The 27,651-nt window shown below is 40.1% G+C and overlaps 1 protein-coding gene across 1 annotated transcript; it reads left to right on the top strand.

Moving 5' to 3' along the window:
- The first annotated feature begins 7,829 nt into the window (after positions 1–7,829).
- On the top strand, positions 7,830–8,461 carry SMIM38 (small integral membrane protein 38). The gene has a single exon (XM_041412765.1). The coding sequence runs from the start codon at positions 8,301–8,303 to the stop codon at positions 8,430–8,432; it is 132 nt and encodes a 43-aa protein (XP_041268699.1). The 5' UTR covers positions 7,830–8,300; the 3' UTR covers positions 8,433–8,461.
- Positions 8,462–27,651: the final 19,190 nt, after the last annotated feature.

Raw genomic sequence — 27,651 nt, 5'->3', positions numbered from 1 at the left:
CAAGGAGACCCTTTTGAAAGTGAAAATCAGCACTTTCCCTTGGTATTCATGAAAAGTTTTTCTTTGTGCTTATTGTTTTCTTGGTTTATTTTTCTGAGCAAACAACATAGTTTAAATAATTAAATAATTTAATATAATTAAATTATTTAATTTAAATTATTTTGTGCAAATCAAACATTTTTTTAATGTGCATTTAATGGAGGCATTGAGATATAGACAGAACCCTTCCAGTCACATGGCTTGATGGTACAGCAATTGCTTTCATCACCTGACCCTCACTCACTGGAAGTGCAATTCCAGAGAAGAGGATTTGGGAATATATTCTTTTCTTTCCATATTTATGCAAATATCTTCTTACAGGGAGGAGGAAACACTTGACAAAAAATTAAATGTACGTCACACTTGATAAAACACATGCTTTTTTGCTTTAATAAAATACTAGATATAGTGGTGGTAATAAAAAGAACATTTAATTTGTTTCATCATGGGAAGGGGAGGGGATGCAACTAACAGGGACTCCCCCTTTTCTGGGACAAAAATTTTGTAGAAAATACCTGGTATACCAACCATGGATATGAAATGGCTCATACAATTTGATCATTTGGAAAGCAGGACAGTGCCATGGCTGGGAACCACCAGGCAAATGAATCCCCAACACTCACACTCAGCTGGTGGTTTGTTTGATGAATTTTTCTATAGGAAATGCCTGCATGCACAGATTCTCAGGGAAATATGGCAGAGTCATGTAAATGCAAGTGGTACTGTCCTCAGTCTCTTATTTTCCAGTGAATAAGTGTACTGGACAATGTATGGCTTGAAGTGAGAATATGTTTATGATTTACCTAATTTTCTCAGAATCCAAGATGGTACATGCATCTCTATCACAGGAAGATATTTCTCTATGTGTCTAGATCCTGCATGAAGTACTTCTTGTGAGTATTTTATCTCCTTTTTAAAATTTTATTGTTACAAAAATGCTTCAAAAATTTAGTTCTGTCTGTCTCCAAACTGCTGTGCAATAGGATCCTAATATAATCTCCATTTCACAGATGAGGAAAGCCAGCCTGAAAAAGATTAAAGTTCCAATTCAAGGAGAAGCAGAAGCTTAAGCACATCTTTTAATGTTCCTGTGATTTTGGCATAAGCTATTATGAAGAGTTTCTCTGGGATGCTGTCAAAGGTGAAAACAGCAAATGCTCTGAGTTGCAGACAGTACTTCAGCCACAGTACTGCAAATTTTCCTTGTTATACTTGATAAAAAACGTGATGCAATAGGATTGTCATAGAGGAGAGAGATTTATTTTTGTAGTTAGTTATTCAATATATATATACTATGGTATTGAACCTCATTTTAGCATGGAGGTCAGTGAAGTTCTAACCTTTTCCTTCAGCTTTGTAGATTGTCACAGAAGTGTGTAGCATCTTTTCTTTGGTCGGGTGCCTCAGAAGTCTGAGAAATAAATCTGCACATTTCTCCTGTGGCTGTGATAAGCATATGTATTTATATAGAATGGTATTGTGTGTCTTGCTCTCTGTAACATTTTTAGGTGTCTGTACAAGTGGGAGATTTATGAAGTGTAACTCATTTTTCCTTCTTCACACTGTTCCACTGGAAGAGCTCAGACTGCGATGAGAAAAAGTAGTACACATTATTAAGAATTCTGATAAAGTAGGCTGAATAAATTTGTTTTCTTTGTCAGCCTTAATCCTGTGTTGTATTGGCTTCTTGGACATGGCTAATTTATTTGGAATTCCATTCTGTTCCCGACAGCATTCCTGATTAGCAGTTTGATCACCCGGAGCAAAGTTACATACCAGCTTTCAACTCTTGTAATCTAGCAGTGTAATTTTTTCAAATGGACTCTTTTCTTTCCTTCTTTGCCCCAGCTCCCCTTTTTTTTGTGTGCAAAGAGACTTTAAAAGTAAGTAGGATAACCTGTTAGTAGAATGAAAAACTTCTTCAAAACACAATGTAGTTTGCTGAAAGCCCGACTTTCATTTTTGAATAGAAAAAATGAGGTTTGAAGCAGTGTCAGTGCAGCATGTGAAATGTTTGCCTTCCATCACTTATAAAGGGTAACAGTTCTTTTCAATAACTGCATTTTTTGAGTGGGTGATATAATCTTCAAGTTGTTTCCAAGATCTGTAGTTCGCCAAAGCACATTTTGCTTACGGTTAGTTTTAGAAAGTTTGAATTTTTCTTTAGTCGTTAAGTTTGTCACATGGTGGACCTTGAAGGAAAATGGCAGCTTGTGGAGGCCCAGGGGCCTGCCATCGGAACTGTAACCTCAGGGCAAAGGTGACCAAGGTCAAAGAGAGACACGCCTCTGAATGCAGTGGGCATTTGCAGGCTCATGTTAATGCAGCGGGTTTTGTTGGTATCCCCCACTCCCACTGCTGCTTTTTCCTTTTATGTACTCCCCCTAGAATGTTCTCCCCTCTCTTGTCCCCTGTTGGTCCTGGCTTACCGCTCCACCCCTCTTTCCCCTCATATAAAACCCTGTGTCCTCAGCCCCGTTTTGTCTCTGTCCCTGCACCCTCTTCAGCGCGATAAACCGCGTTTGGAGGTTTTCCACACAAAGACCCATCCCTCGCCTCGTTCATCAGCAGTTTAAGCAAGCTTTAAGCAAGCGTGCTCTGGGCTCTGGGAATGCAGGTCATCGTGTGTCACTGTTTGCTTCTATCTGTACTGGCTCGTGCAGTCAAGCAAAGGATGACCAGGACACCCAAATTTAATTGTAAACCAGAGGCAGGTTTGGGTCTGAGCTGTTTTTGGTACAGCACAGGCAGAGCATAATCCAAGTGATCTGGTCTGCCAAAGACATGGAGTTGCAGGTGAGAGGGAAGTGAGTTTTCCATCCTGTGACATTTCTGAAAGTCCCAGTCCGGTTTTTGCGCAGTGAAAAGGAAACCAGGATCTTAAGTGAAGGGAGGCTTGGAAATAGCCCAGAGACAGGTGACCACAGCACTCGTCAAAAGGCTCAAACTGTGTTTTTGTGCATGAGTGCCTTGACTGCATAATGGTTGAAGACTGTGATCTGTCTGGTTTGTACTGATCTTGAGTTGTAGGGCTCTGGAAAGCAGCTCTTGGCAAATACTTTGTCGAAACTGAAGCATGTTACGCCAGTTTTCTGTGTTTGAAAAACTGGCATTTTGTTGAAACACTGTTTTGTCAAAAATAGTACTCATTAAATTGTCTGCTGTATTGTTGTGAATTCTGTTAATTCAGTGGGGGGGGAAAAAAAATCTACTGATGGAAGGAGAGCACCAGAAAAGGTTGGTTTAGGGCTAGATCATTGTGCCTGGTGAAATTTGGTGATAATTCCTTAATTTCCTCAGCAAAAATCCCTGAGGTTCTTTCTACCCCAAAAATTAGGCATCTAGCTCAGTGTGAAAACTTAGCAAATTCTCTGATCACTAAGGAAATAATAATTACTTGATAACATGCTGCTCTGAACTTCATAGTGTAAAGTTAAATATGTATCCCTGTTTTTTTTTCTGGTGAGTCACCAAGTATTTTTGTATTTTTTATATTTATTCACAATTAGGTGGATGTTTTGGTCATTGCTAATCTTTTAATTGTTTGGTGCCATTAAGTATCATGGCCTGTATTTGATCTATTCTGCTACTGCTGGGTCATGTTCTGATCACATTCCTAGTAAGAAATTCCCGTAAATGATGGGGAACCAAGATGTCTCCTGCTGACCATTGCCCCATCGAGCAGCACATGGAGGTGGTCATGGAATGACAGCAGAGGTCTCATCAAGTCTTTTTGGAAATACAGACGTCTTCGTATAATCACTTTAAAGACTGATTTACAAGGTTTTGTTTCATTTCCTTCTAGTCCTTTCCCTTCACTTTTTATTGCTGTTTACTGTGATTTGTGCTCTTTTGCTGCATTCGCTTTTGACACCTTTGAGGATAAGCTCAGGTTTTACTAGTACTTCTGATTTTATGGAGGCTGAAGTTAGTTTTAGGGGATGAAACATGTAATAAAGGAAGTATCTTCTGTCTGTCCTTGTTCTTGACCATGGAAATGGGCATACCAAGCTGACTGCAGTGGGAGGAGTGTGTTTGCTGGGGATTGTCCCCAGCAAACCCATGGGGCAGGTGTTGACTTTGCTTTGACTCAATACAGGATTTAATGGTTTTGATATGTGCATGTTATCACAACTTAGGTGGAGCAATAATTGACTCTGAATGTCAGATTTTGTCCTCTAAAGCGGTGACGTCTTGATCTGGCTCTTTTTAAGTGGTATTTTGTTTTCAGTGTGATGTGGAGTGCTTGCTCAGGAGGTTTCACATATGTAACCTGGAGCAAGGTGCCTTTTTGACTCTGATAACTGTAGCAGGAACGTGATTCTGACAGATAAGTGTTGGTCTTGAATTTTTCCATTTTTTTTTTTTTTTAACAGACTCAGAACTTATTAGCCTTGCCAACACCTGCAAGTCTTTGCTGCTTCCTTTGGTAGATATCCTGATTTTTGAATGTGTGGAAAATGCAGTAAGTCATCCTACTTTTTAATTCTAATATACTTATATTTTGGGATATATTTCAAACCAATGATAACAGTGGGTGTTTTAGGATTATTGTTGTGTTGTCTGCTTTGCCACTTCTAAGTTGACTTGATATTTTAAAATTTTGGGAAGGTAGTGATATTTTAGGAGATTGCTTTATTAGAGAAATGGAAAATGAGATGTGAAATCTGTTGCCTTACATTTCAAAAGTCAACAAAACTGCGTAATATGTACTTTTTTCCCCCCTAAACTACCCTTCAATGGGCATTTACCAGGACAATTAATTATGTGATAATTTCAAAGCAAAATGTGAAATTTGTCTTGGAAATAGTTTCACATTAGAGGATTTTAATAAATATTTATAGCAGAATAGTGTAGTAATGTTGGTTGTGTGAAGAAAACACATGTTAGTAATAAAATACCACCCATCAGAAATACTGTTCTATCATGTCATTGTTCCCCAGAGAGATGACTAGTTGAAAAATGGTTTTTAAAAAATAAGCTTTGAACAGAGAAGATGCTTTTATGGGTGATACAGAACACATTCTTCAAAAAAGGCACGTCATTAAAAATGGTACCAGACATTAGGAACATCTGTTGTGTGAAAAAGGAAATTTGGGAAAATCCAAATAATAATGCTCAATGTATAGGCTTTACATAGTGCTTTTTCTCACTTGTTCTCAAAATACTTTGCGAAGGGGAAGAACAACTACCCATGTTAAACTTCATTTTCTAAAATCCAGCCACACCAGTTTTCATCTGGCATTTAAATTCGCCTTGCTCATGCTGTGCCATTAATTTTCCGTGGGAGGAAATCTGTCCCAAGGAGTGAAATACAAGCAGGAAAGCATGTCCTTCCATTTCGGGCAGCATTCCTGTGTGTGAATAAAAGCAGGGTGCCAAGCTGACAGCCGTGGCATGTGGAGCCAGGGAGCTGCCATTGCCCAGGCAGCTGGCGTGGAAGCTGCCCTGGCTTTGTGTCAGCCTGTCCCGGGCACATCCTGGTGCCAGGCGCCAGGGATGTGCCGCCTCTGTTCCAGCTTTGACACCTCGCAGGGACCGCCGGAGCCGCCAGAGCTGAGAACCGCTTGTGAGCCCAGGCAGGAGGAGGCACCTGTTCCTTGGCACTGGAATGAGCCCCCAGTTCATCCCTGGGGTGTGCCCTTAAGTAGCCACCAGGCTCCTCAGTGCTAGCAGAGTGGGCTGGAGCTGGGGGCCAAGGCATGGGATGTGCTAGATTGCAGCTAATACTGAAGTTGGTGGTTTTCAGCAATGCTGCTGGACTGCAGACAGCTGCATTGCACCACGCTGGAGGAAGAGGGTTGTCACAAAAGATGCACCTTCCTTGGAGCCATCCAGATGGGCTGGTACAAAGATACTGCTTCTCTAAAAAAAAAATCAGGTATCATCACCTCAATCAATAATTAATTGTACAGCTACCAAATGAGCCGGTTGCCCAAGTGAGTGCATACTGTGGAGCCCCTGTCTTGCAGGGGTTGTGTTGCAACACCTAGAGACACTGAACAGTTTGTCAAACTGTTTTTCTTGCTGAAATCCCTTTCAGAGGAGATGATGATTTCCTTTCTTCTCGTCTGTGTGTGTGTGTAGGTCTCTTAAAAGAAAAGAGCAGGTTAGAGAAACAGCTGTCAGGAATGATGTAGTTGATTTTGCTTTAGGGCAAGCTGGTAGACCTTTTGGGCCCCTTTTATCCTTTTTCCTGTAGCTGTAGGTGACCCTAGTAACATATGCATGTGTATTTATCTGTTCTCTCCAGCCTGCTGCATTTTTTTCAGCAAAGTCTTTGCTAGTTGAAAGGAGCAGTCCCTTTAAACTCAGCAGCTTTTGGAATCTGTCGGTATAAAAAGACATTGTTTGGTGTGCCTCCTCAAAGATTCCTCCTTAATCCTGATTTTGTGTACTCATCCCTTGGTTGAGCCTTCCTGTCCAGAGGAATTTGAGTTGATTCCCACTCCTTCACAAATGCATGCAGGACAATATGTCAGACTTTCTTGCCTTTTAAGCAATCTGATCAGTTCTGACACTTTCCACCTCCATTAAAGAATCCATGTGGTAGTTGAGAACACCCATTAGTGTGAACCAACTCCTGAAACCCCTGAAAGTATTTGCTTTGCTCTGCCATTTAACTGTTTACAAAGCCTAGGGCTTTCCTTCGGATACACATTCAATAGAAGGGAGCAGAGTATTTTATTTTTTTTTTTTTCATTGCAGTGTAAATGTGGTTTTGTTGGCTGTGTAGTAGGCAACATGCTGACTTTCATGAGGTTACCCCAATCAAGGACGAATTTGACCAGAAAGTGATACTTTGAGAGGATACAGACAGTCAGAATTTTGGTATAACATTTGGTTTAATGCACAATTTTTAAAAATCAAGGAAGCAGCTCTCACACAGGGCTATTACTCAAACCATATCCAAGTCATTTCACTTACTGCTGATCCTTCCCAGTTTTGCCTTCATAACTCCACATGTCCAGGCCCAGGCAATGAATTGCTTAGACATCAATAAAAGTTCCTTGTTTTCTTCTGAAGTGGGTCCTGGAGTTTGTGCTAGTTTTAATGAAGACTTGTCATCTCCAAGGATATTATTGTATCCTCTAATCTCAAGGTATTACTGTACCCTGAATTTAAGGGCAAAAGAATGTAGAATTCCAAAAGCCTTATGTCTCTGGATCAGGCTTTAATTTCTTTTTAGACAGAAAGTGTGATTTCTGGGGAAAGGGACTTGCTAGTTAGTAAGTCTGAAAAGATCTTAACAGTTCCAGTAATTACTCGTTTCATCAATCCATCTATATTTAAAGTGAGCTAAACCGAGTTCTTTCCTATAGTGTCTACTTCAAATAATGCTGCTTTACATTTGGAGAGCCAAATAAGGAAACAGAGCATAATCTTACAGGAGTTTCATTCCCTTTCATTTTGTATGGCTCAGACTTGCTGTAACAAGAGCACTTCTTTCTATGAAACCTTTTTAACATATTCGACTAAACAAACTATCTCCTAAAGAAAGTAGGAGCTTTTTTTTTGTGTTTGTGTGTGTGTACGCTTTGCTCTAGCCTTGGCTCTCGAGGACATTTCTGCGTTTGTCGATGTACTAAATGAGCGATGCATTTTGGACAGCTTCTGTGTTCTGATTTGTTTTCTTGTGCTTTTTTTGTGTCCCACTCTTCCCCCTCCCCTTCTTCCCCTTTTCATTTGTCTAGGGGAAAAGAAAAAAGCTCCTCCAGTGTTGTTTCCTGCAAAGACCATTCTTAAGAGCTCGTTGGACAGCGCAGGACTCTTGAAGTGATAGCTAATTGGTGAAAGAAAGGCCTTGATTGTCTTGAGGGAGCTGGAAAGTGCTGCGTGTGCTGCTGAAAGGGACTAGGAAGAAGGTGCCTGGTTTCGCTGAGCAGCTGCTGCTGGAGATGTTTGGAGATTACATCAGCATTGGAAAAGAGGGGCCAAAAAAAAAAAAGTCCAACTTCACAGAGATCGAGTTTATGGAGGTTTTTTTTCCCCCTTCCAAAGGTCTTCTGACAATACTGTCATTGTCAATATAAGAGTTGTTAATTCTTTATGAATAGCACATGGGGCCTCTTGACTAAATAGTACATTACATGTCCCAAATCTGTCAGCTGGACTCTTCTCTCACATGCTAGTGAGATCACTTTGATTGGAATGTTAGAGGAATTGCTGGGCTGGCCGTGCAGAACTGAATACTGCATTATATAATTAGATCTCCCAGAGTTGTTTTTTTTTTTGCATTACCTCATTATTCTAGCTTAAATATGGAATCAGTCCTTTTGATGGTTTTACTGGTTGTAATTATATTAATACGATTCATTTTGTGGTCCTGTCTTAGTGCTTATATAGATTATAAACTGTCCCAAAGGTTTCCTGACACAAAAAAAGAGGACTGAGAGACTTCAAAAGGTTCATTCAGGTTTGAATTGACAATGGGGAGAGCTGGGTAAGGTAAATGGAGCTAGAGCAGCTTTTACCTTGGGATCTGATGAGAGAGAAATGACCTGTTGAGACTGCAGCTGAGTGAAGATCCTTCAGAAAGCCTCATGCTGACAACTGATTGAGTCAGATGACTTCCTGTCCAACTTGGGCATGAATTTGCTGTTGGGAACAGACTTGTGGACTTCTGCCAATTAAATGATGTGGATAATCTGGAAGGAACCCTCCTGCTGGGCAGTCCAAGAGTGCTCAATGTCCACATGCCACGCTGTGGGCTGGCAGGAGTAGATTTTTACCTGACTGGTTGATTTGTTACCAAATTACTCATGGCTCTTCCCAGCCAGTCAGATCTAAAACTGAATGAATGATTTTAGCTGACCATAACCTGCCAAATATTCACATTTCTTAGCAACTGATGTATATGAGTACCAGTACAAGGTGGATACCACTGGAATAATCTCTTCCATGGAAGACAGATTTGTGTCTCAGGGATTGTCTGATGGACCCTGGCTGTGCTTCAGCACGAACAACAGGCGGGGTGACACCACAAGTGAGTTTTGATACCAAAGCCCTGCAAGTGACCTTCATGTCTAGCCTGAAACAAGCACCCTACTAGGACACTGGAGGATTTGACTACTTGCCCAAGGACAAAGTGACTTGGGATTTCTTGGTTAATTTACCTGGCAAAAGGAAGTAATTTTTTTCAAATTAGTTGTCTTCTTTAAAATAGGTGTTGTATTAAGTCAAACAACCTAAATCTTACTGAAACTCAGTGTAATACTGTCTTTTAAGAACTGAATTTTTCTACAGTAAAGATAGGAAAATTGTATCACCTTGCCCAAGAAATGCACTATCCTTGGCCTAGTCACTCTTTAAAAAAAGTTTTTTTAAAAATCCTTTTTTTTTTGTTTCATCATTTTCTATCTCATGTGAAAGAGAAGGTTACCACTTCATATACTTATTTTTATATCTCTTGGTAGCTCACATAATGATATCAGAGTCCAGCTAGGTAAAAGCCTACATTATTCCCATACAGTTTCTGGCCCATTCATGACTCACACACTCCTACTCCTACAGGCTTGTCATTAGTAACTGCTCATCAGCCCTTGTAATGTTGTCTTTTAGAGCCTCCTAAAAGTCAGACATGAGAGCTGGTATGTGCTTAGGCAGGGAAGCAGGGTAAATGTCAGGTCAATTGATTTCAGCATCAGATTTTATTTATGGTGGATGACCAATCTACAAAACAGCCTGTAATGCTTGAAGGTGCATGTCATGGGCTTGAAATCCTGCCAGACAGCAATAAATTATATGCAGATGTAACTAACTCCTTGTCTGTTTCTCTGATTCTTAATTTTAATGATAGTTCTGTCCTTTTTTTGTTTTCCCAACCCCAGCAAACCACAAAAGGAAAGTGAAATGTTGTCCACTTGATGTGCAGACATACCTTTTATAATGAGTAACTGGCAAAATAGTGACAGTGATCCATTTTTCTTCTTTCAGTTAATCATCACTATTCTGAGCTGTTGTGTGCAAAACAAAGCTTGTGGAAAAATTGATAGTGCCTTTAAGAAATAAATCTTCTAATTCTTTATTTCAGTCCTATTGAAATTGCATTTGACAGTGTACTGTTTGTATTAATTGTTTAAAAGTGTGGATGTAATGAGAAGACATACAGGTGAAGTTGTGGTTTACTGCCTTTAACGTTTGGGGATATTGGAACTGACACCAGTGCGGAATTCACAACTTTCATTTTTTTATCCCTGCAGGGCAGCATTTCAAGTTTTCCCTGTAAATCAGAGCTTGTAGTCTTGTTATGGACCATACCCTCTGGACTGGATCCCTTGGTATTTATGTACCTAAAACATTTGATTTGGACCTTTTTTTAGTCACGTGAGTTGCACTCTGATTATAAGAGTGGTCTGGCCAAATAATATTTGGCATAATATTGCTCTGTGTCCTACAATGGTAAAACTGGCTGTAAAACCAAGCAGTTTGTTAGAACATCCATGTTTTGAGACACATTTAATTAACTTAATAATCATAAAAATTTTGACTGAAGAGTTAATTTAGATCTTGTTGTCTACTAAAGTTCTTATGCATGCAAAGTGGTTTTAACAGCAACTGGGTTAATTTCTCATTGCATTCATGTTGTTGTTATCCAATCCTGCAGGATGTGGGAAGCCATGCTGTTTATCCTGCAATACAAAATTAGGACTATCACACTTTCAGGAGTACAAAATATAAAGGAGATTGAGATCTTCCTCTTTGCCTCCATAGGTATTTTCCCTCTCTCTTTTCATGGAGATAAGAAAAATCTAAGCCCCTTAAATGTGATATGATGTGAAAGTCTCCACTAGTACTTCCTGGTATTTCCTATGGAGCAGTGATATTTAGATATTTAAAATATATTTATATCCTCTTGATTTTTTTTTTGCATTTAAGGATGTATTTAAAATTAAACAAGTGCTTAATGTCAATTTTGAACTGTGGACAGAGTTAATGAAGATTAGCCCCCTTTCAAGACATGAAGTGGAGCCCCCTTTCAAGACATGAAACAAAGGTGTGTGTAAAGAAAGAGAAAAATAAAAGTGAAATATGGTGATATTAATATCCTTGCTAATGTAAAATCATTTGTATTTTTATATATTGATTAAAATCTACTGTATATAAATATATTTGGTACTAATTTATATAATTTACATGCTAAGCAGTGGCCAAAATTAACATGTAACCTACTGAGAAGAAACCCCACTCTTTGCCTGAAGACATTATTGTAAAGAACCTCTAAGATGGGGGGAGATATCTATATCTATATCTAATCTATATCTGTCTATATCTATATCTATATGAATATCTAGATTAAATAGATCCTATTTATACATCTAAACCAAAAATAAAACTGTATGACATTTGGATGCAAAACTGGTCTGTGTTAGGACTGTGCTAATTTATGGTGACCTTTTTTGTGGTACCAATGGTACCAATAAAACCAAATTTACTCCCAAAACAAATAGCCATTTTCAAGTTCTACAACTGACACTTTTTTTTTTTTTTTTTTTTTTTTTTTTTTTTTTTTTTTAAACCAGGGATAAAATCTCTTCTGAGCTGTAAAAACTCAATTGCTTAGAAATATCCCTATCACCTGCAAATGCAATTCCCATCCCACATCATGTAACGTGCAAAAAGCTGGCATTTTACGGACTCCGTTATGGTATGGAGAACTAATTACAACAACTCACAGTCATCTGAACATATCATTATTTATTGATTAAAATAATGCCACGATTTCACTTTGCACTGGTACCCACTTAAACAATTCCTGTCAAACCATGTAAACCGGAGTGCTGAACAACTCCCTTAAACGGATCTGGCGATGCAACAGGTGGCCTAATTACTTTAGGTAGGTCCATTACAGCCAAATTCGGGGAGGAGAAGCTGAAGACACAAGTAGGGCTACGACTGATTCTTGCAGAGGGAATCTGGACAGCTGGGGGCCCAGTCCCCAGCTGTTTGCCATGAACTGCCTCCCCATAAACTGGCGCTCGGGGGAAATCTCACAACGCGCGTTCCTGTTCTGTGTCACAGCCCTGGAGAGTGGGGAAGTGTTGAGAGGGTCACGCTGTCAGGATTCACATAGGCACTAAATTGTTGGGCAATTAAATGGCAGAAGTGCTGTCTTGGTTGGTTATCAGGGACAGGGAGTTACTCTGGAAATGCGGTTGGGTTGTGCTTGGTTGTCACCAAAGCGGGTGACCTGATAGGGTGGCCCTTTCACTGTGGGCAGGGCTTGTAACAGCATCTACTGCTGAGGCTGCCAGGCACTTCGAGCCCTTAAGGCCTGTTTTCAGCTGTTCACAACTTTGTCAAAGTAGCTTTTCAAAGTAAATTTTTCCATGTTTCATTTGGTGTCTGCCTCCGTCTGAATTCTCTTCAGAAGGTTCCAGCCAGAACAGTTTAATGTCTTCCAAGAACAAGACTAGAAAAAAATACATTGTTTTTCCCATATTACAAAAATGTTGGATTTTTTTTTTTTTTTTTCTGAAAAGATGTAGTTGTCCCACTCTGGGAGATAATTTTTACTCAGCCCTGTCAGGGATATGTAACTTTTGTTCACATCAAGAAAATCATGTAGCTACCTACCACAGATTCAAGGGGTACAAGATCAGATATGATGTGAGGAAATGAGGATAAGGAAACGGTCAGGGAAATAAAAGAAATTATGGTGAGGTTTTAGCTAAAGAGGATAAGTGGGCCATGCATAGTTAATGAAAGGCAAGCTGGACTGCACCACGTAGGAGAGAGAACTGGCTCCAGGAGTGAGAGAGAGTGGCGACACTGATGAAATTAGGATGGTTTGGACTATCAGCAGACAGGACAAAATGGAGTTGGAAATATATGACCTACAACATTCTATGATTCTGTGACTCAGGAGGCTAAGACTTATTTAGCAAACTGCTTTGAACTTGGAATAAAGAGTCCAGGGAACTGTCAAAGGGATAAGAACTGGATAAAACATTTGCTGGATCACTATCCCTTTAGAATATTGGTATAAATCCTGGAACCTAAGTAACATCCTTTTTTTTGGCTGTCAGCAAATTTCTGGTGGAGCATTGCAGGCTGAGCATTTACTGGGCTGTTTTAACCGGATGTGACAAAGTTAATACATTAAGAAAGTAATGGAATCAAGGATTTATATGCAATTTTTGCTCTGTTCACTGAGTATCATGACAGCTTCTTTTGCTCATTTGTTGCACAGGACAAGGTGCTCTGGTACTGAAGCTTGCAGGAGCAATGCTTTAAACATCCCAGAAACTGAGTGATAGTCTATGAAATGCAGAGCTCCAGGAAGACTCAAGTTTTGAGTGCAGTGATGAGGAAATTAATTCTTTGTCAGTCATGGAGTTCTAAGTGAAAACATGTAGAGATACTTATTCCTCGCTTTGTGGCTGTCTACCTGAAGATCCTGGGCCTAATTTGCTCATTTGCTAAATTTGCTATTTGCCTTTGCCAATCACCATAAACTCCAGATTGTCAGTTTAACAAATAAATTAGTACCAGTTTAACAAACTAACAAGTACACTGAAAAATCAAATTCTAAGAATCTGAAGTAAGATGTGTAAAATAACTAGATTCAAAAGGACGAATTCTTCTATAGTTTGGTTTTTTTTATTGCAAAATGAGATAATGCGGGTATATGCAAAAGTGTTAATCAACATCTGCAAAACACACACATTATGGAGGAAAATTAGGAGAAAATTAAAAATTCCTACAATGCAGACAAAGTGCTGGTAATGAAGAAAACATGAAAATTTATAAAGCAAGCACTGTCCATCCTGTCTAGCAAATGTGGCAGGAACATCTGGGAAAAATAATCTGCTTGGCAAATGAGTATAAAAAAATGGAGGAAAAGTACCTTTACCTCCCCACATGAATGAGAAGAAACCAATAGTTCCTTCTCTCTAAGGTGCTGATGAGTGCCCAGATATGTGTAATTAATGTCCAAGCCCTTTTCACAGTTGACTGTCCCACAGATGTGGAGCTTCCAGCTATGAGATGTGAATGCTCTGGTGTATGAAATATATATATAAAAAAAAAAAATTAGAATGAAAACATTCACAGCATTTAGCTATGCGTGGGAGACTTTTAATTTTGCATGTTGACCTTAGATCCCCAGACTGCATATCAATGGTACATGTCTAATGAAGAAAACATGAGAATTTATAAAGCAAGCACTGTCCATCCTGTCTAGCAAATGTGGCAGGAACATCTGGGAAAAATAATCTGCTTGGCAAATGAGTATAAAAAAATGGAGGAAAAGTACCTTTACCTCCCCACATGAATGAGAAGAAACCAATAGTTCCTTCTCTCTAAGGTGCTGATGAGTGCCCAGATATGTGTAATTAATGTCCAAGCCCTTTTCACAGTTGACTGTCCCACAGATGTGGAGCTTCCAGCTATGAGATGTGAATGCTCTGGTGTATGAAGAAATATATATATAAAAAAAAAATTAGAATGAAAACATTCACAGCATTTAGCTATGTGTGGGAGACTTTTAATTTTGCATGTTGACCTTAGATCCCCAGACTGCATATCAGTGGTAAATGTCTAATTTTTTTTTTTTTTTTGAATGGCCCAGGTGAGTTTGAAACGTGGATCCTGTGTTTAAAGGAATACTTGAACCTACATCTATAGCACGTGAGTTTAGACCCATTTCCTAAGTGCCTCCCCTTTGAGAATTGGCAGCCTTAAAACTCTTCTTCCAAGTTTCTAACTGATACTTATGAGATGGAGAGTCCCTATTTTGCTCTTTCAAGAATACCTTTTTCTTTGCCATAGGTTTTTATAAAACTCCATATAATTGGTGCTCTTTTCTGGGAATTATTACCAAATAATAAAATACAGAATTAGTTGTTTCTCCTCCCTAGTCATTGTATGAAGAAAAATTCATGGAAGAAGGCTTCATCAAGGGCTATAAAGTGCAGGAAATCCTTGTGCTTTAGAGAGCTGAGAGCTGAAAAGAATATTAAAGAAGCATCACTAAATGCTTGTCCTAATCTTAGTCTCTTTGAAGACATCCCCTGTCATTTCGATGGGAAAAGGTGCAGAGTTAGCTGATTCTGCAGGGACTGGTCCAGGACACAGTATTTCTCTTTGCATTTGAAAAATAAGAATCTGTCCATGATGGTACTTAGAAGAGATCACTGGGACAGATGTTTTGAGAGGGTTGGAAGAACTGGCTTCAACTGTGTGTGTCCTGGACAAAGCAGTGCCATACAGAAAGGGTGGAGGGGATTACGGCAGGGAGAACTGGGAGCTGCCTGCAGACACGTGACTTCCACACTGTCTGTGCAGATCCCAGAGCAGGTACTTCCAGGAGCATCCCTGGTGGTGAGATATCTGGTTTTGTGTCTTGCTCCCTTGTCTCTTTCCTTAGATGTGCTTTCCTTGGCGGGCACCTCAAACTGAACACAGCGACTTCCAGTTTTTCATTCCCTGCAAAATGTCTCCCACCACGCCTACATTTAAAAGGGCACAAGATCCAGCCAGATAATTTGTTCCTAGGCAGTTAAACTACTTCACATGAGCTCCAGACCCTGGCCCTTAACATACTATTTAAAGATTATGTGAGCAGTGCTGTGTATGGGGACGGATCTGTATCTGTCTTAGAGCGATAATCTAATTGGGGGTAGTCCTTTGTGTAACCCTGTTAACGTTTTAGACTATTCTGGGAAACCCCATGGCCCAAGTACTATGGAATGTAGTTAGGAAAAACAGTGTTTTCTCAAATATTTCAGATGTGGAATATTTATTTTGTAGCCAGAGAAACTTGTCACCAAGCAACTGACCTTGAGTAGGATCTACTGCCAGCTTGAAAAAAAAAAAGGAAAAAAGCCCTGCTTGCCTCTCCTCAGGTTGCATGTAAAAATTACAATGCAAGGAGGAGAAATTTATTACAAAATACCCATCTGATAATGACAGGATTCATCATTAGTGGTCTCAGATCAGGTCTTTTCCCTTCACCTGCGCCTGAGTCATATAATTGACAGAAGCCACTAGTGAAGGTATTGGTGCAGGAAACCAGTGATTTCAAATCCATCCCATTTTGAAGACTGTGTTTTCAAAGCCCTGCATATTGGGGTTTGATTGTGCATTCTTTGCTGGTCCAAAATCAGACAAGGACACAGCTCGGAATTCTGCTGAGATTATTTTATTAACTGAATATATTTGCTTGAGCAGGCTTCCAGAAGCTCAGGTATTATTTATTTTTAGAGTTCAGGTACCCAAGCTATTTTTTAGGAGGAGCTAAAGGTGCTCCGCCTGCACACAGTGGATGAAGCCCAAAATGGGACATAAATTGCTTTGAAGGAGACTTGGAGCAATGTGGTTTTCAGTGCTCCACACAAGCAAAGCATTCCCTACTGCATGTATTTGTTGAATGGGGAGGGTCTGACTGGGGAGATCTTGGTAACAAAGCTGCCCATTTCACTGGATGCACCTGGAGCAAAAAGCCATTCTGGACTAATTCTGATGTCATGGAGATTCATTCTCTGCAGTGGGAAGGGCTGTGATCAGTGCTTCCACCTCTGCTTCTGGACTGAGACCTTGCCAGCCATACTAATGGGGAGAATGTTCATTAACTGCTCTTTTGAAAGATGAATGGCCTGTTTTGCCACAAGTGGGCACAACAGAAAATATAAAGGAGAGGATATAAAGAAGAAGAGGAGAACATTGGTGTTGCTTGATACAAGAAGCAGGCTTGTAGTGAATTCTTATGGAGAAGTGAGTCACAAAACTCTAAAAAGAACTGTGAATTTGGAGGGTTTTAAAGCAATCTCTGTGACGTCTCAGAACTTTTCACAAGATATCTGAGCACTGCTTTTCAAAGCATGGCTCTTCAGGGGTTTCCCAGAGACACCCAGGAAGCCCCTGTTTATCTGTTTATCCAGTGTGTCTTGGTTTATCTGCTCTTTGTTGTTGGACAGTGCACTTCCATGCTTCACTGCCTACTCTGGAGATGCCGCTTGGGTTTTTCTCCTAGGAGAGGTCAGATATCAAATTCTTTCTGTTTCTGAGCACAATAGGAGCTTGCCTGTGAGGCTGCTGCTCAGCCTCCCAAGGCTTCCTCTCCAGCCTTGGCTCTTCTTTCCATGTTGTCCCCCTCCTTCAGAATAGTGCCTGTCAGTTGACCTCATTTAGCAGCCATGGCCTCACATTGTGGCATCACCTGTTCTGCAGCTTGGTCTTCAGCCGCTGGTGGGGACTGTGTGCACACAGGGTGGCTCAGCCAGCTTCAGTGACCACAGATGATTTTAAAATTGCAGTGTTGCATCAGGCATTTTCGTGGCTCCCGGGAATTAATTGGAAAGTTCAAGCTATCTAAAATATATTTCCGTCACGCAAGAGTGATTGTTCTTCAGTAAGACAGGAAAAGATTTACTGGATGTGAAGATAAAGATGCTTACCAATTTGCTGGTGTGCTTGGGGGAAATTAGTCTCCCCCAAATTCTACTAATGATATTTTTCTCCAGCTAAGAGTATGTGTAACTTCTGTGCTGATTAGTTTGAGATTTTTATTAACATAGTTGTATTTTGGGAAAAAATTTGAGGTTTCAGGCTGGATTCCAAAAATGTAGAATTAATCAGAGTGTTGTTCTCTATCTTAAATCCAGATAAGTTTACCTTTTATTTAGGTGCAAAATAGTGCATGATTATTAGTGATTAATTCAGTTTCTGTCATCTGCATATTACAGTAATATTATTAACAATAAAATAGACTCTACTGATATACATACTGAAATGTATAACCATTTTGATATAATTATATGTAGAAATGGATATGTTCTGAGCAATCTGTGTCTCTATCAGTGTCTCTAGATCAAGACTGTAAAGACGTGTTTGGGAAGTAAAAGAAAATTTTTTCCTCATAAATGTTAACATTTTTTCAGCAGAACTGGGGTCATTGTTCTTTCCAAGTTCTCCCTCAGCCCACTACCTGGGAATTTTGTCTCCCAGAAATTCCTCACTGGCTAGGATCAATGCTGCTTGTGTTGTGTGTGAAAGGGAGAAACCTTTCCTGGATGTATTTGTTTCCCTGTCTTCAGATCACCCTGATTTAATTTATAGGAGAGCTGGAAATCCTGACAGTTCTTACTCAGCTCACAGCTCGCTGCAATCCATAGGAGAGCAAAATTACTAAAATATGTGGTCTCCTCAGTTGTCAGTTACTTCTCAATATTTACTTCCACCAGTGGAAAGCGTAATTTTTTTGTTTGTTTGTTGGCTTTGTTCTGTTTTGTAGTACAGTAATTTCCCAGATTTAGTCAGGTGTTGACATGCCTATGGTTTGTACTAAGGATCAGAATTTCAGCTTAGCCATTTAGCACCTTGACCTCAACAGAGTGGATGCCACTTTGCACTTGATATCTGTTAATTAATGAACCTGCTTTCTCCTTTTGCATAGAATTTAAAGTTAAATGAATGCTAAAGAACACAAAAACAATTTTTTGATGACACAGGATTTCCTGCAAACATTTTTTTTTAATCACTAAGAACGGCAGAAATCAAAAATAATCTTCAGATTTTTCCTGCTTAAAGATCCACCGTGGAAATACTGTTCTGTCATCTTGTTGGCATCACAGAATAGTGTGAGGAGGGAGCAGAGGCAATAGGATCTGGTTTTGCTGTCTAGTCATAAACAAGGGTAACAGCTGATGAAAGTACAACCCCGTCCAGTGCTTTGCCCATTCCATGGTCAGAAACACAGTTGCAAGTTTGTTTTATTTTAACAGATAATTTTGAATAGCAGATAGGACAGGTTTTTGTAAGACTGGGAGCTGCACATTCCCTCTTTTGATCCCAACAGCTACTGCAAACAGTGCCAGCTGAAGCTTTCCCAGCTCCAACACAGGCACAGTGGCCGTGGTCCTTTGTGCATTATTTTGTTTGCAAACCCTGTGTACTTTGTGCTCTCACTACGTGCAGTGGCTGCACAGAAGGTCCTCATTACTCATCCTGGCCGGGGCTCCTGGCTGTGCTGTCGGAGATTTTGCTCTGGATTTGCACCACACAGAAGTCACTCTGGGAGGGAGGCAATCCTCTGCTGCTCTCTTCCCGTGCTCCACAGGCTGCAAAGCCATAAGCGTGGTCGAAACATCCCAACAATGCCTGAAACCTGGGCCAGCTCTGGGCCCCTGACAGCTGATGGGAAGCAGAGCAGCCCTGAAGATGCTCTGCTCTCCCCTGGGGTGTGACCTGGAGGAGCCTGGCAGTGTGTACCTGCCCTGCCTCCACTCTGGGATATTTTTGGGTGGCTTGAATGCTGCTCAGAGCCTTGGCTCAGTGGGTGTGTGCTGCCTGTGGCAAGGCTCATGTTGTCTGAGTGCTTTCTGAGTGCTGGATGCACTTTGCCTGTGACTGGGGCTGCGGTGGATGTATGTATAAGCCACAGCTGGTAAACAGAAAAAATAGAAGCAACTCAATTAGCAGAAATGTCTTTTCATGCTTCTCATGATTTGCAGTTAAATTTTATTTATTTGCAGTAAAATGCCTTGATGCACCTAATGCAAAACCAATATATACTGCTGAAATGTTGCTTCTGCTTTTTCCAGGATCAGAAAGCACTGGAGTATTTTTTATTTTTCACAAAAGATAGTGTTTGAGGGTGGTGCTAGGTCATTGCCAGATACTTTTATTTACTTTTTTTGTCTCATTTTTACTTTTTCTGTCTTTCTTGAAAAAATGTGCTGTGCAGCCTTTGGTCACCTGTGGAATATTCAGAGCAAAACGTTATATTCTAAGGCTCCACTTTCCCAAGTTTTCCTGAAGTTTCTCATTCAGCCTGCAGTGCCTGTATTGGGTTATGCCAGGAATGTGGAAAGCTATATGGGAAAATCTGTCAGGCTGTGAAAGGGTCTCAGTCTTTGAAATTTTATGGAGCATGCTGGCTAATGCACATTCCATATTTCAGGGTGTCTGGCTCCCCTTGCTCCGGGTAAGGATGTGACGTGGAATATATGGGCATGTTTTGTTACAAGCACTGCTGAGATAATAAACAAGGCCACGGAGCTGGGGAAGTACCAGAGAGGAAATCCCATGAGGGAATAAATTACAGTGACACCTACTAGTGCTGGTACAGCTAAAGGTCAGTCCCCATTTACAAAACATGATCTCTAATACAGCAAGGAACAGTGGTCTAACTCCTGTTCCACCACAGCTTTCCAGTAAAATCCCAGTTTAGGAGTGGGACCCACATTTTTTTCCTATAAACAAATATTTGAGAGACTCATCTACAGCTTAGAACTTTAGCTGCTGTAAATCAAAATCATGCTCACAAGAGGGTTTCCTTTCAGATATTTCAGCAGGACCTAAATTTGTAAATTACCAAGTGTAGTAAATGGGACTTGGATCAAGTGCCCTGAGCTGTGCATGTGTCAAGTACAGTGTAAATTTCGTGTGCTTTGTAAAATAAAATAAAAAGAAAATTCTTTACCCTTTGCACACATAGTTTCAAGAGTTTAAAACTGTGGATTGTACTGAAGTGACTTTTCCCTGATTTTTAACTTCTAATTGCCTTGTAAGGTTACCTGTGAACCCTGATATGATAACTTAAAAATAAGACAAAAAAGCTGAAATCTTGGGAAATGGAAGGAGTTTCCAAATTAAAAAGCTGCAGTGAAAAACATTTAAACACTCTATTACTTTCCCCTCTCTGCTGAATGTAGTCGCCAAGCAAATCAACCCTCCTGACTACCTCTTAAAAAAGGTAGAAAGTTAAGGAAAAATCTGTTGGTGTGTGGTTGACAGACTGAATTTTCTCTGTGCATGGACTTAGAGAAAGTGAGGCACAAATTCCAAAACTACAGGAGTTTGGCTACACAACCACATCCAATACTGGTTCTATAAAAAAACAAGTCTAGGTTTAGAGGTGTGACATGCAGTCAAAGCCAGTCCCCCAAGCGGTGTATCCGAAACCATTTGAGTATTTTATACATCAAATCAAAGATGGCAAATCTGGCTTAAAAGGTAGCAGACACCCCATTCACATCCAAGCAGTCCTGTAGGTTCAGGGAGAGACTCTAGGTAAAAAATACTCCTCCTTACATGCACACAAAGAAAAAAAAAAAAAATCAGTTTGTCTGCTGGATGGAATTCTGTGGCCTAGTTTATGCAAATGAGACCACAATGTTGTAATTTGACTGTAGAATGACTTGATACATTTTTTTGAGTAGCTCTGTCTTCTTTGTCCAGCAGCTCCCTATTTCAAATAGCAGTATTTGTTTAGAAGCTACTGTGGCTTTATTCACAAAAAAAAAAAAAAAAAAAAAGAAAAGAAAAGAAAAAAGGGCTAGTCTGGGCAACCACTGCTTGCTTGGGAAGACCATCCTTTAGAAGACATGGCCTGGGTTAAACTTGATGAGGGTCATGAATCTGTGCTGCATCTGGATGATTGTTGGCCAGACTGAATCCCTACCCACACCTAAGCTTGTGCATGTGGATCCATGGATGCACTAAGGGTGATGGGTTATAGACATCTTCCCCTAATATTTGTATTGTTTTGTCAGGCTTAGGTCCAGACTTAGCAATATTCAGAACTCATGCTTTTTTGTTTAAAATAAGAAGCAGATGCATTGTGAAACTGATGTATTTGCAAATAATTTTGTCACCAGGCAATTAAAATATCATGTGCTATAAACATCTCTAAGACGTTATGGATGGGAAAGTTGCCAGTTTCACAAGTCACATTGCTTTCAAATGTAAAATGAATGTACAGTTCTCTGAACAGTCTGGAAAGAAAAGTCATTTTCCAGCTCTTAAAATCCTTTTATAGCTTTTTGCAGTGCTCTGAAGTCAAATTATGATGATTTTAAAGACAGAGCTGTTAAGTGCCAATGATTTGTCAGTACTGGCACACTTAAATTCATAACATGGTTGGGCCCATGCTTAATATCTTAATTGTGCATATGAAATTCCTTTAAAGTGAAGCTGGCCAGAAAATGCATGCTTCTTATATTAAAAAAATAATAATTCACTTTTTTATATTAGAAAAAAACCCCTTCAAATAGCTTACACCTTTTTATTTCAGTGTTGCTGTTTCTGCTTAAGAAATATGATTGTTTAGACTAGGAGTTTAAAGAGGAGTCTGTAAGGGTTGACTCTTCTGCCATGATTAGGAACCAGACTGTTTTCCTGGACTTTGAAAATTGCATTTCTCGTGGCTTGATCAAATTGACTTCAATTTATAGAATGTGAAAAAGCATCTCTTGAAATTTTTAGCTTTAATATAATATGCTGTGAACCTGATGGCTTGGAAATATAGTTGGAGTTCTGAATGTGATGTTGTTAACCAAGTTTGTTAAGCGAAATGTCATGAGCTAATTAATTGTAATCTTCACGCAGTCAGGAAGATCTTAAGTGCAATGTACTGGGGAAAAAAAAAAAAAAAATAATAACACTTCACACCCTGTAATTGCCACCTGAAAAGAAGGAAAAACAATGTAACAGCCGTAATGACCAGTCCCAGAGTAATACAATTTGCTCTAGTCTATTGTTGGTCATTAGGAACAAGAATTCCAATGGAATACCCCATTGGAGGAGTGCTAACAATTGGAAAAATTTACCTAAACAATTAAAAAGACTGTCCTGAGTAACGGGGTTACTTAGGAAGTGCAGCAGGCTGTGGATGCTGTAGGTTGGTGCTCTGAAGACACACACTGGACAATGTGCCCATGTCCAGTGGCCTCTGAGGTGTCTGTCTCAGCCCAGGAAAGGGGAATAATTTCTTTCCCTTCTTCTCTACTGATGTACGAACAGCAGAGCAGACATTCAGGCTGAGTTTGCAATCCTGACTCGACTTCAGCCACAATCTCACCTGATGGGGCTGATTTGGGGCAGTAGGTGGAGCAGGAAGTTGCCTCGGGAGAGGCAGGGGCACAGTGAAAAGATCCAGCAATGGGCATCCCTCCTCCCAGCCCTTGGTCCATACAGCCATGCAGCATAACTGACTTTCAAGGTGAATTTTGAATGTTTTCACAGTAAAATGTATGTATATAAAATGAGAGTATTTTCAGACATGGGAAAGACAGCTCCAAAGTTTTTGACAAGGAGATGCCTTCTGAAGAGATGCCTGCTTGAAAACAGAGACTTTGTCTCCTTTATCTTACCTAACCTCTCATTTTACTCTGCTTTGCCAGTGAGAAAGGAATGTCACAGTGAGGATGTGCTGTTTAATTTAATTTAATTTAATGCTGCTGCTCCTGGTACTACGTTGCGCTTCAGGAATGATGTCAGGAGAAATAATAAAACTGAGAATCATGTAGGTATGGATGCATGCTGGAGGAGATAATTGCATCCTGATCTGCAGTATTTTTGGAAAATTCTCTCTCAAATCTTTGTTGAAAATTATATGTGGAAAAAACCCAAAGGAGCTATTTCTTCTTTTCTGATGCTTGGTAATGTGGTATATAAATATGACCAAAGCATGTGATTTCACTGCAAGTGCTGAAGGAGTAATAGATGGGAATTAGCAAAAGAATAGGAGGAATGAATGGGGATATGCACTGAGAGTTTATTCTCTTTGAAAGATGATCTCTTCCTGAATTACTGAATAGCTAATGGCTCATACAAATGGTTGCAGGTATAATAGATTGCCTCAAGATTGATGGCTGACTGTTGTTGGTCTATGTTTTTAATCCAGGCTTCTGCTGAAATGCAAAGTTCCTAGCTCAAGATCAATTATCCAAGGACATCAAGAAGAAAAAGACAGTCACAGTATTTGTCTGCTTCTCAAACTACCCAAGAGGTGAAACTGCTTTTGCTTGCAGTGACATGCCTGGTAATGCAATGTAATACCTTCTTATTACAGCCCTGTGCTTGCAGTAAAAGGTTAAAAAAAAAACCAGTTTCTGAAACACAGCACCTTCCTTGCACTTTTTGATGCTTTTGGTGATGGTGTTGTCTACAAAGATAAATCCTGGGGGCCTAAGAGGTCACAGCAACAAAGCTGAATGTGCCTGAGTCACTCGGGGTGTAGCTGTGCTCTTCATCTGAATTCATTTCATCACGCTGCAGAAAGGCCGGGGTACAGCAGGGGACAAAGGAATTGTACAGTAAGCAGAGATGGGCCTGAGTAGCTGTGAAGGAGGCACTGCCATAGTTTGTCTGAAACATATGCCTGGTCTCCACTGGCATTAATAACACAGGCTGGGGCAGGGAATGGAGCTGGGTAAGAAGTCCAAACGTTCCAGTGTGGCTCCAGCCCGCAAGCCAGATAATGACCATGAAGCTGTTCTCTCAAGTGTAAGTGGTTCCTTACAACAACACCCGTTAAATTTCCTTTGATTTTCCATTAACTAAATACCAACCTGGAGGTACACGCATAAGCAAGGCTGGGAAAAAGATAGATATAACATTTTATGGGGAATTTTAAAAAAATGGCAACTCCAAAAGAATGCATGCTATTATTTCTATCTGCTTTTAGGTTCTCATTATTCCTCTAGTATACAGAGCATGAAAATTAGATAAATGCTTCGTGCACAATTGTATGCATCAAATTTTGAAAATGTTTGCTCATTTTTCTTCTGCGAAGAAGAAAACATTTCTACTTGGATCAAGTGAGACACAGAAGAAAGTTGATGCTGATAATATTGTTTAAAATTATAAAATCAGCAATAGATACAAAACAGATTAAATTTCCACACAAAATAAGGACATTAATTTAATAACTTCCTGCCAATGATGAAAGTCAAAAGTAATTGAATCAGAGAAGGGAACCAGATTAATTGAGCACATAAATTCTTAACTTCTGGGCTAGTTTTAATTGAAATACATGACAATGGTGGTTATGAATTTTAAATGAAAGCTTACATCCAAATATCAAGAGCTGTGACTTCCTGTACTTTCTTAGACAGCCAGTTGTGTTCAGAATTCTGTACAAGTGGGGAACTGAGTTTTTAGAGATGAAAGTGAAAGGATTTTAAAAATTTGTGTTTCTTATTTGTGGCTACTGAAGAATTCTCTAATACAGCTTATAGTGTTGATGCTTTTTCTGTTTTTCTAGTTCACATTATGCCCAAATAAGCCACCATAATAATCTTCTATGCAACATCTGGCCGTTGGACTTGGAGGTGATGTGCAAAACTTTGGAGGCTATCCCTGCTCTCTTCTTGGAAATAAAAGGAACCACTAAAATAAAACCCACTTCCTCTGCTCTGTCTGCCCCACGGAGGTTCCTTGACTCATGAGTTTGGCCTATGAGACAGGACATCCTGTGTGATTTCAGCAGGTCCATATGGTTCTCCAGAGCTTTTCCCAAGGTGAGCATTAGAGAACATCAAATGCTGCTCGAGAGAGAGAGGAAATCTTGCGTAATGCTTTTGTTCTGCTAACATCTATGTAAAGAGCTGCCTGGGAGTTTTGGAATGGAATCTGTCATCGCTGTAATCCTGTTCTGGAAAATTGTGATGGAGACAGCACAGGCAGTGATGCCATTGGTTGTCTGACACAGTCACTGCCACAGCAAACTCATCTCCTCCCCAAACTTTCCTTTGTCTCCGACTTTTGAGTGCCCAATTGGCAAAGCTTATTGGTGGGGCTTTTTTTTTTTCTTTCACAGCTGTGTTAAAATTCAAAACACAGATATGTGAGAAAAAGGCTAATACAGAGGAGGGTCTGTTCAACATTCTCTGCAGACTTCAGAGGAATTTTTGTGCACTCTGCCTTCAGTGTCATATGGCGGAAATTCTTCGGTTCATACAGTGCAATAAACAAGTCTCCTGTGTATTAGTGTTTTAATACTTCTACTCACAGTCTATGGCAAGTGGTAGAACTACAAGAAAGAAGCAATTTGCTTTGTAAGGGCTCTGGCCTGCCCCTCATTGTCACAGACACCTATTTATTAAGGACCTGTTGCCATGTAGGGCAGTGGTAGTTGTGTGACATCATGCAAAAATGCTATTTATACACCGTGTGCTAGTAATTGTGTTGGACAATCATTATTATCATTCCATGCTAAGAGTTGCTAAAGCTGTACATAAAATCAGGCAGTTGATTTCTCAGTTTTTCTGAGAAATCAGAAAAACTGATATTTCTCAGTTCTCACAGCAGTGTGTGTTCCCTGGCTCCATTGCAACTCCATGCCAGGATGAGACCTGTACCTCTCCATCCACATTGTTCCCACTTGTCACCCTGCTTTCCATAAGCATGAGAGCTGGTTGGGAATGGAGAAGGGATGTGCTGAAGCTGTGTCCTTGACCTGGGCAACAGGAGGCCTCCCATGCATCCCTCCAGGATACTTACTTGGCTGATGAGTTGGATTTTTTTGCCTTTTGGACTTTATTTTCTGTGTCACTGAGTGGTATCACTTTATTTTGTTTTTAAGCCTGCTTCTTCTGTTGCTGGCATGATGTGTGTTTGATTAGACCATTGAGTGACAGTAGAGGTGTGAGGGAGAGAAGCAGGAGTGAAAGTGACCCATTTGTTCAAAGGGCCTGCCTTTTTTCCACTGAAACAAATACTAGTAAATGGTCAAACTCTGTTCAGTGGCTGAAATTATGCGGCTCCTGTGCACAATGGGTAATTTAATTGTGTTCAGAACCCACATATAGTGGGTCTACTGTTTTGTTTTGTTTTGTTTTGTTTTGTTTTGTTTTGTTTTAGAGAAAAAGTAACTGGGGGGATTGTTTGGATCCACCAGAGCTCCAACACAGAAGAGAGGGACAAATATTATCCTCATGACTGCCAGCACCACCACCTGCAGGGGTTATTGCCAGAATCTGAGATACAGGCATGAGGACTTCGTATCACCGTTACTGCCCAGTGAGTCTGATCAAGTAAAGGAAGATTATCTGTTCCTGGGAGATGTGTAGGTCAGTTCCAGAGCCTTTTTGCTGGGGACTAGGAAAGCGTGGCTTTAACCCAGGTTCAGACAGCATCCCACATTGTGAATTTGGAAGTCCTCTTGGCTTTGGAATGAAGGTGCAGGAAACTTTGCGGACGTGTGGATGAAAAATGCTGCATCAGTGTTTCCTGTGAGACAAATCTTGGTTATGTGCTCAGACCAGAAAATACCACATCACGTGCTGGCACTCTGTAAGTGATGGAATTTTTCCTGTCCACAGTTTTTCTGTTCATGATAAAGTGTTGAAGCAAGTTCCACAGAAGCAGCTGGAGGCTGAAAACTAAGGTGAATCTCATAGCAAGGATTTATCAAAAGCGGGACTGACCATGTTTCCAAATGGAATGTGCAGAGAGCAACAGACAGCCATGTAGTCTGCTGGAAACACTCTACAAGATTTCAAGTCTTTAACTTTTTAACCTTTGCATAATTCCTAATATCTTTTACGGTTTCATTAATTATTTGCTATAAGTGTCTGTGGGTAACAAATAGTTTTCTTAAACAGCTTTAACTCTGCTTCCACATGGACAGGGTGTTTTCCTGCTTGGGTTTTGGTGCTTTTGGGTAATACTTCATAGTGGGGGAGAAGGGGACTGGAGCTCCCAACTGGGAATCTTCAACACCAAAACTGTTAAGGGTTGATAAATCATTGGAGGCCCAGCATGTGATTCAAAGCTGTGGCCACCAGCAGTGACCCATGGGGCTGGAGATATCCGTGACAGAGGGCAGGGGGAGGTGTTTGGCATTCCTGATCAGAGGCCCAACCAGGTTTGTTTATGTTTCTG

Source organism: Onychostruthus taczanowskii, unplaced genomic scaffold (assembly GCF_017590055.1).
Source record: "Onychostruthus taczanowskii isolate IOZ18803 unplaced genomic scaffold, ASM1759005v1 scaffold101, whole genome shotgun sequence".
Taxonomy (NCBI): Eukaryota; Metazoa; Chordata; class Aves; order Passeriformes; family Passeridae; genus Onychostruthus; species Onychostruthus taczanowskii.
The sequence above is the reverse complement of the archived record's forward strand: the minus strand, read 5'-3'. Positions and strand labels throughout refer to the sequence as shown.

Coding starts and splice junctions, on each gene's coding strand:
- SMIM38 (XM_041412765.1), top strand. CDS start 8,301: ATGGAATCAGTCCTTTTGATGGTTTTACTGGTTGTAATTATATTAATA.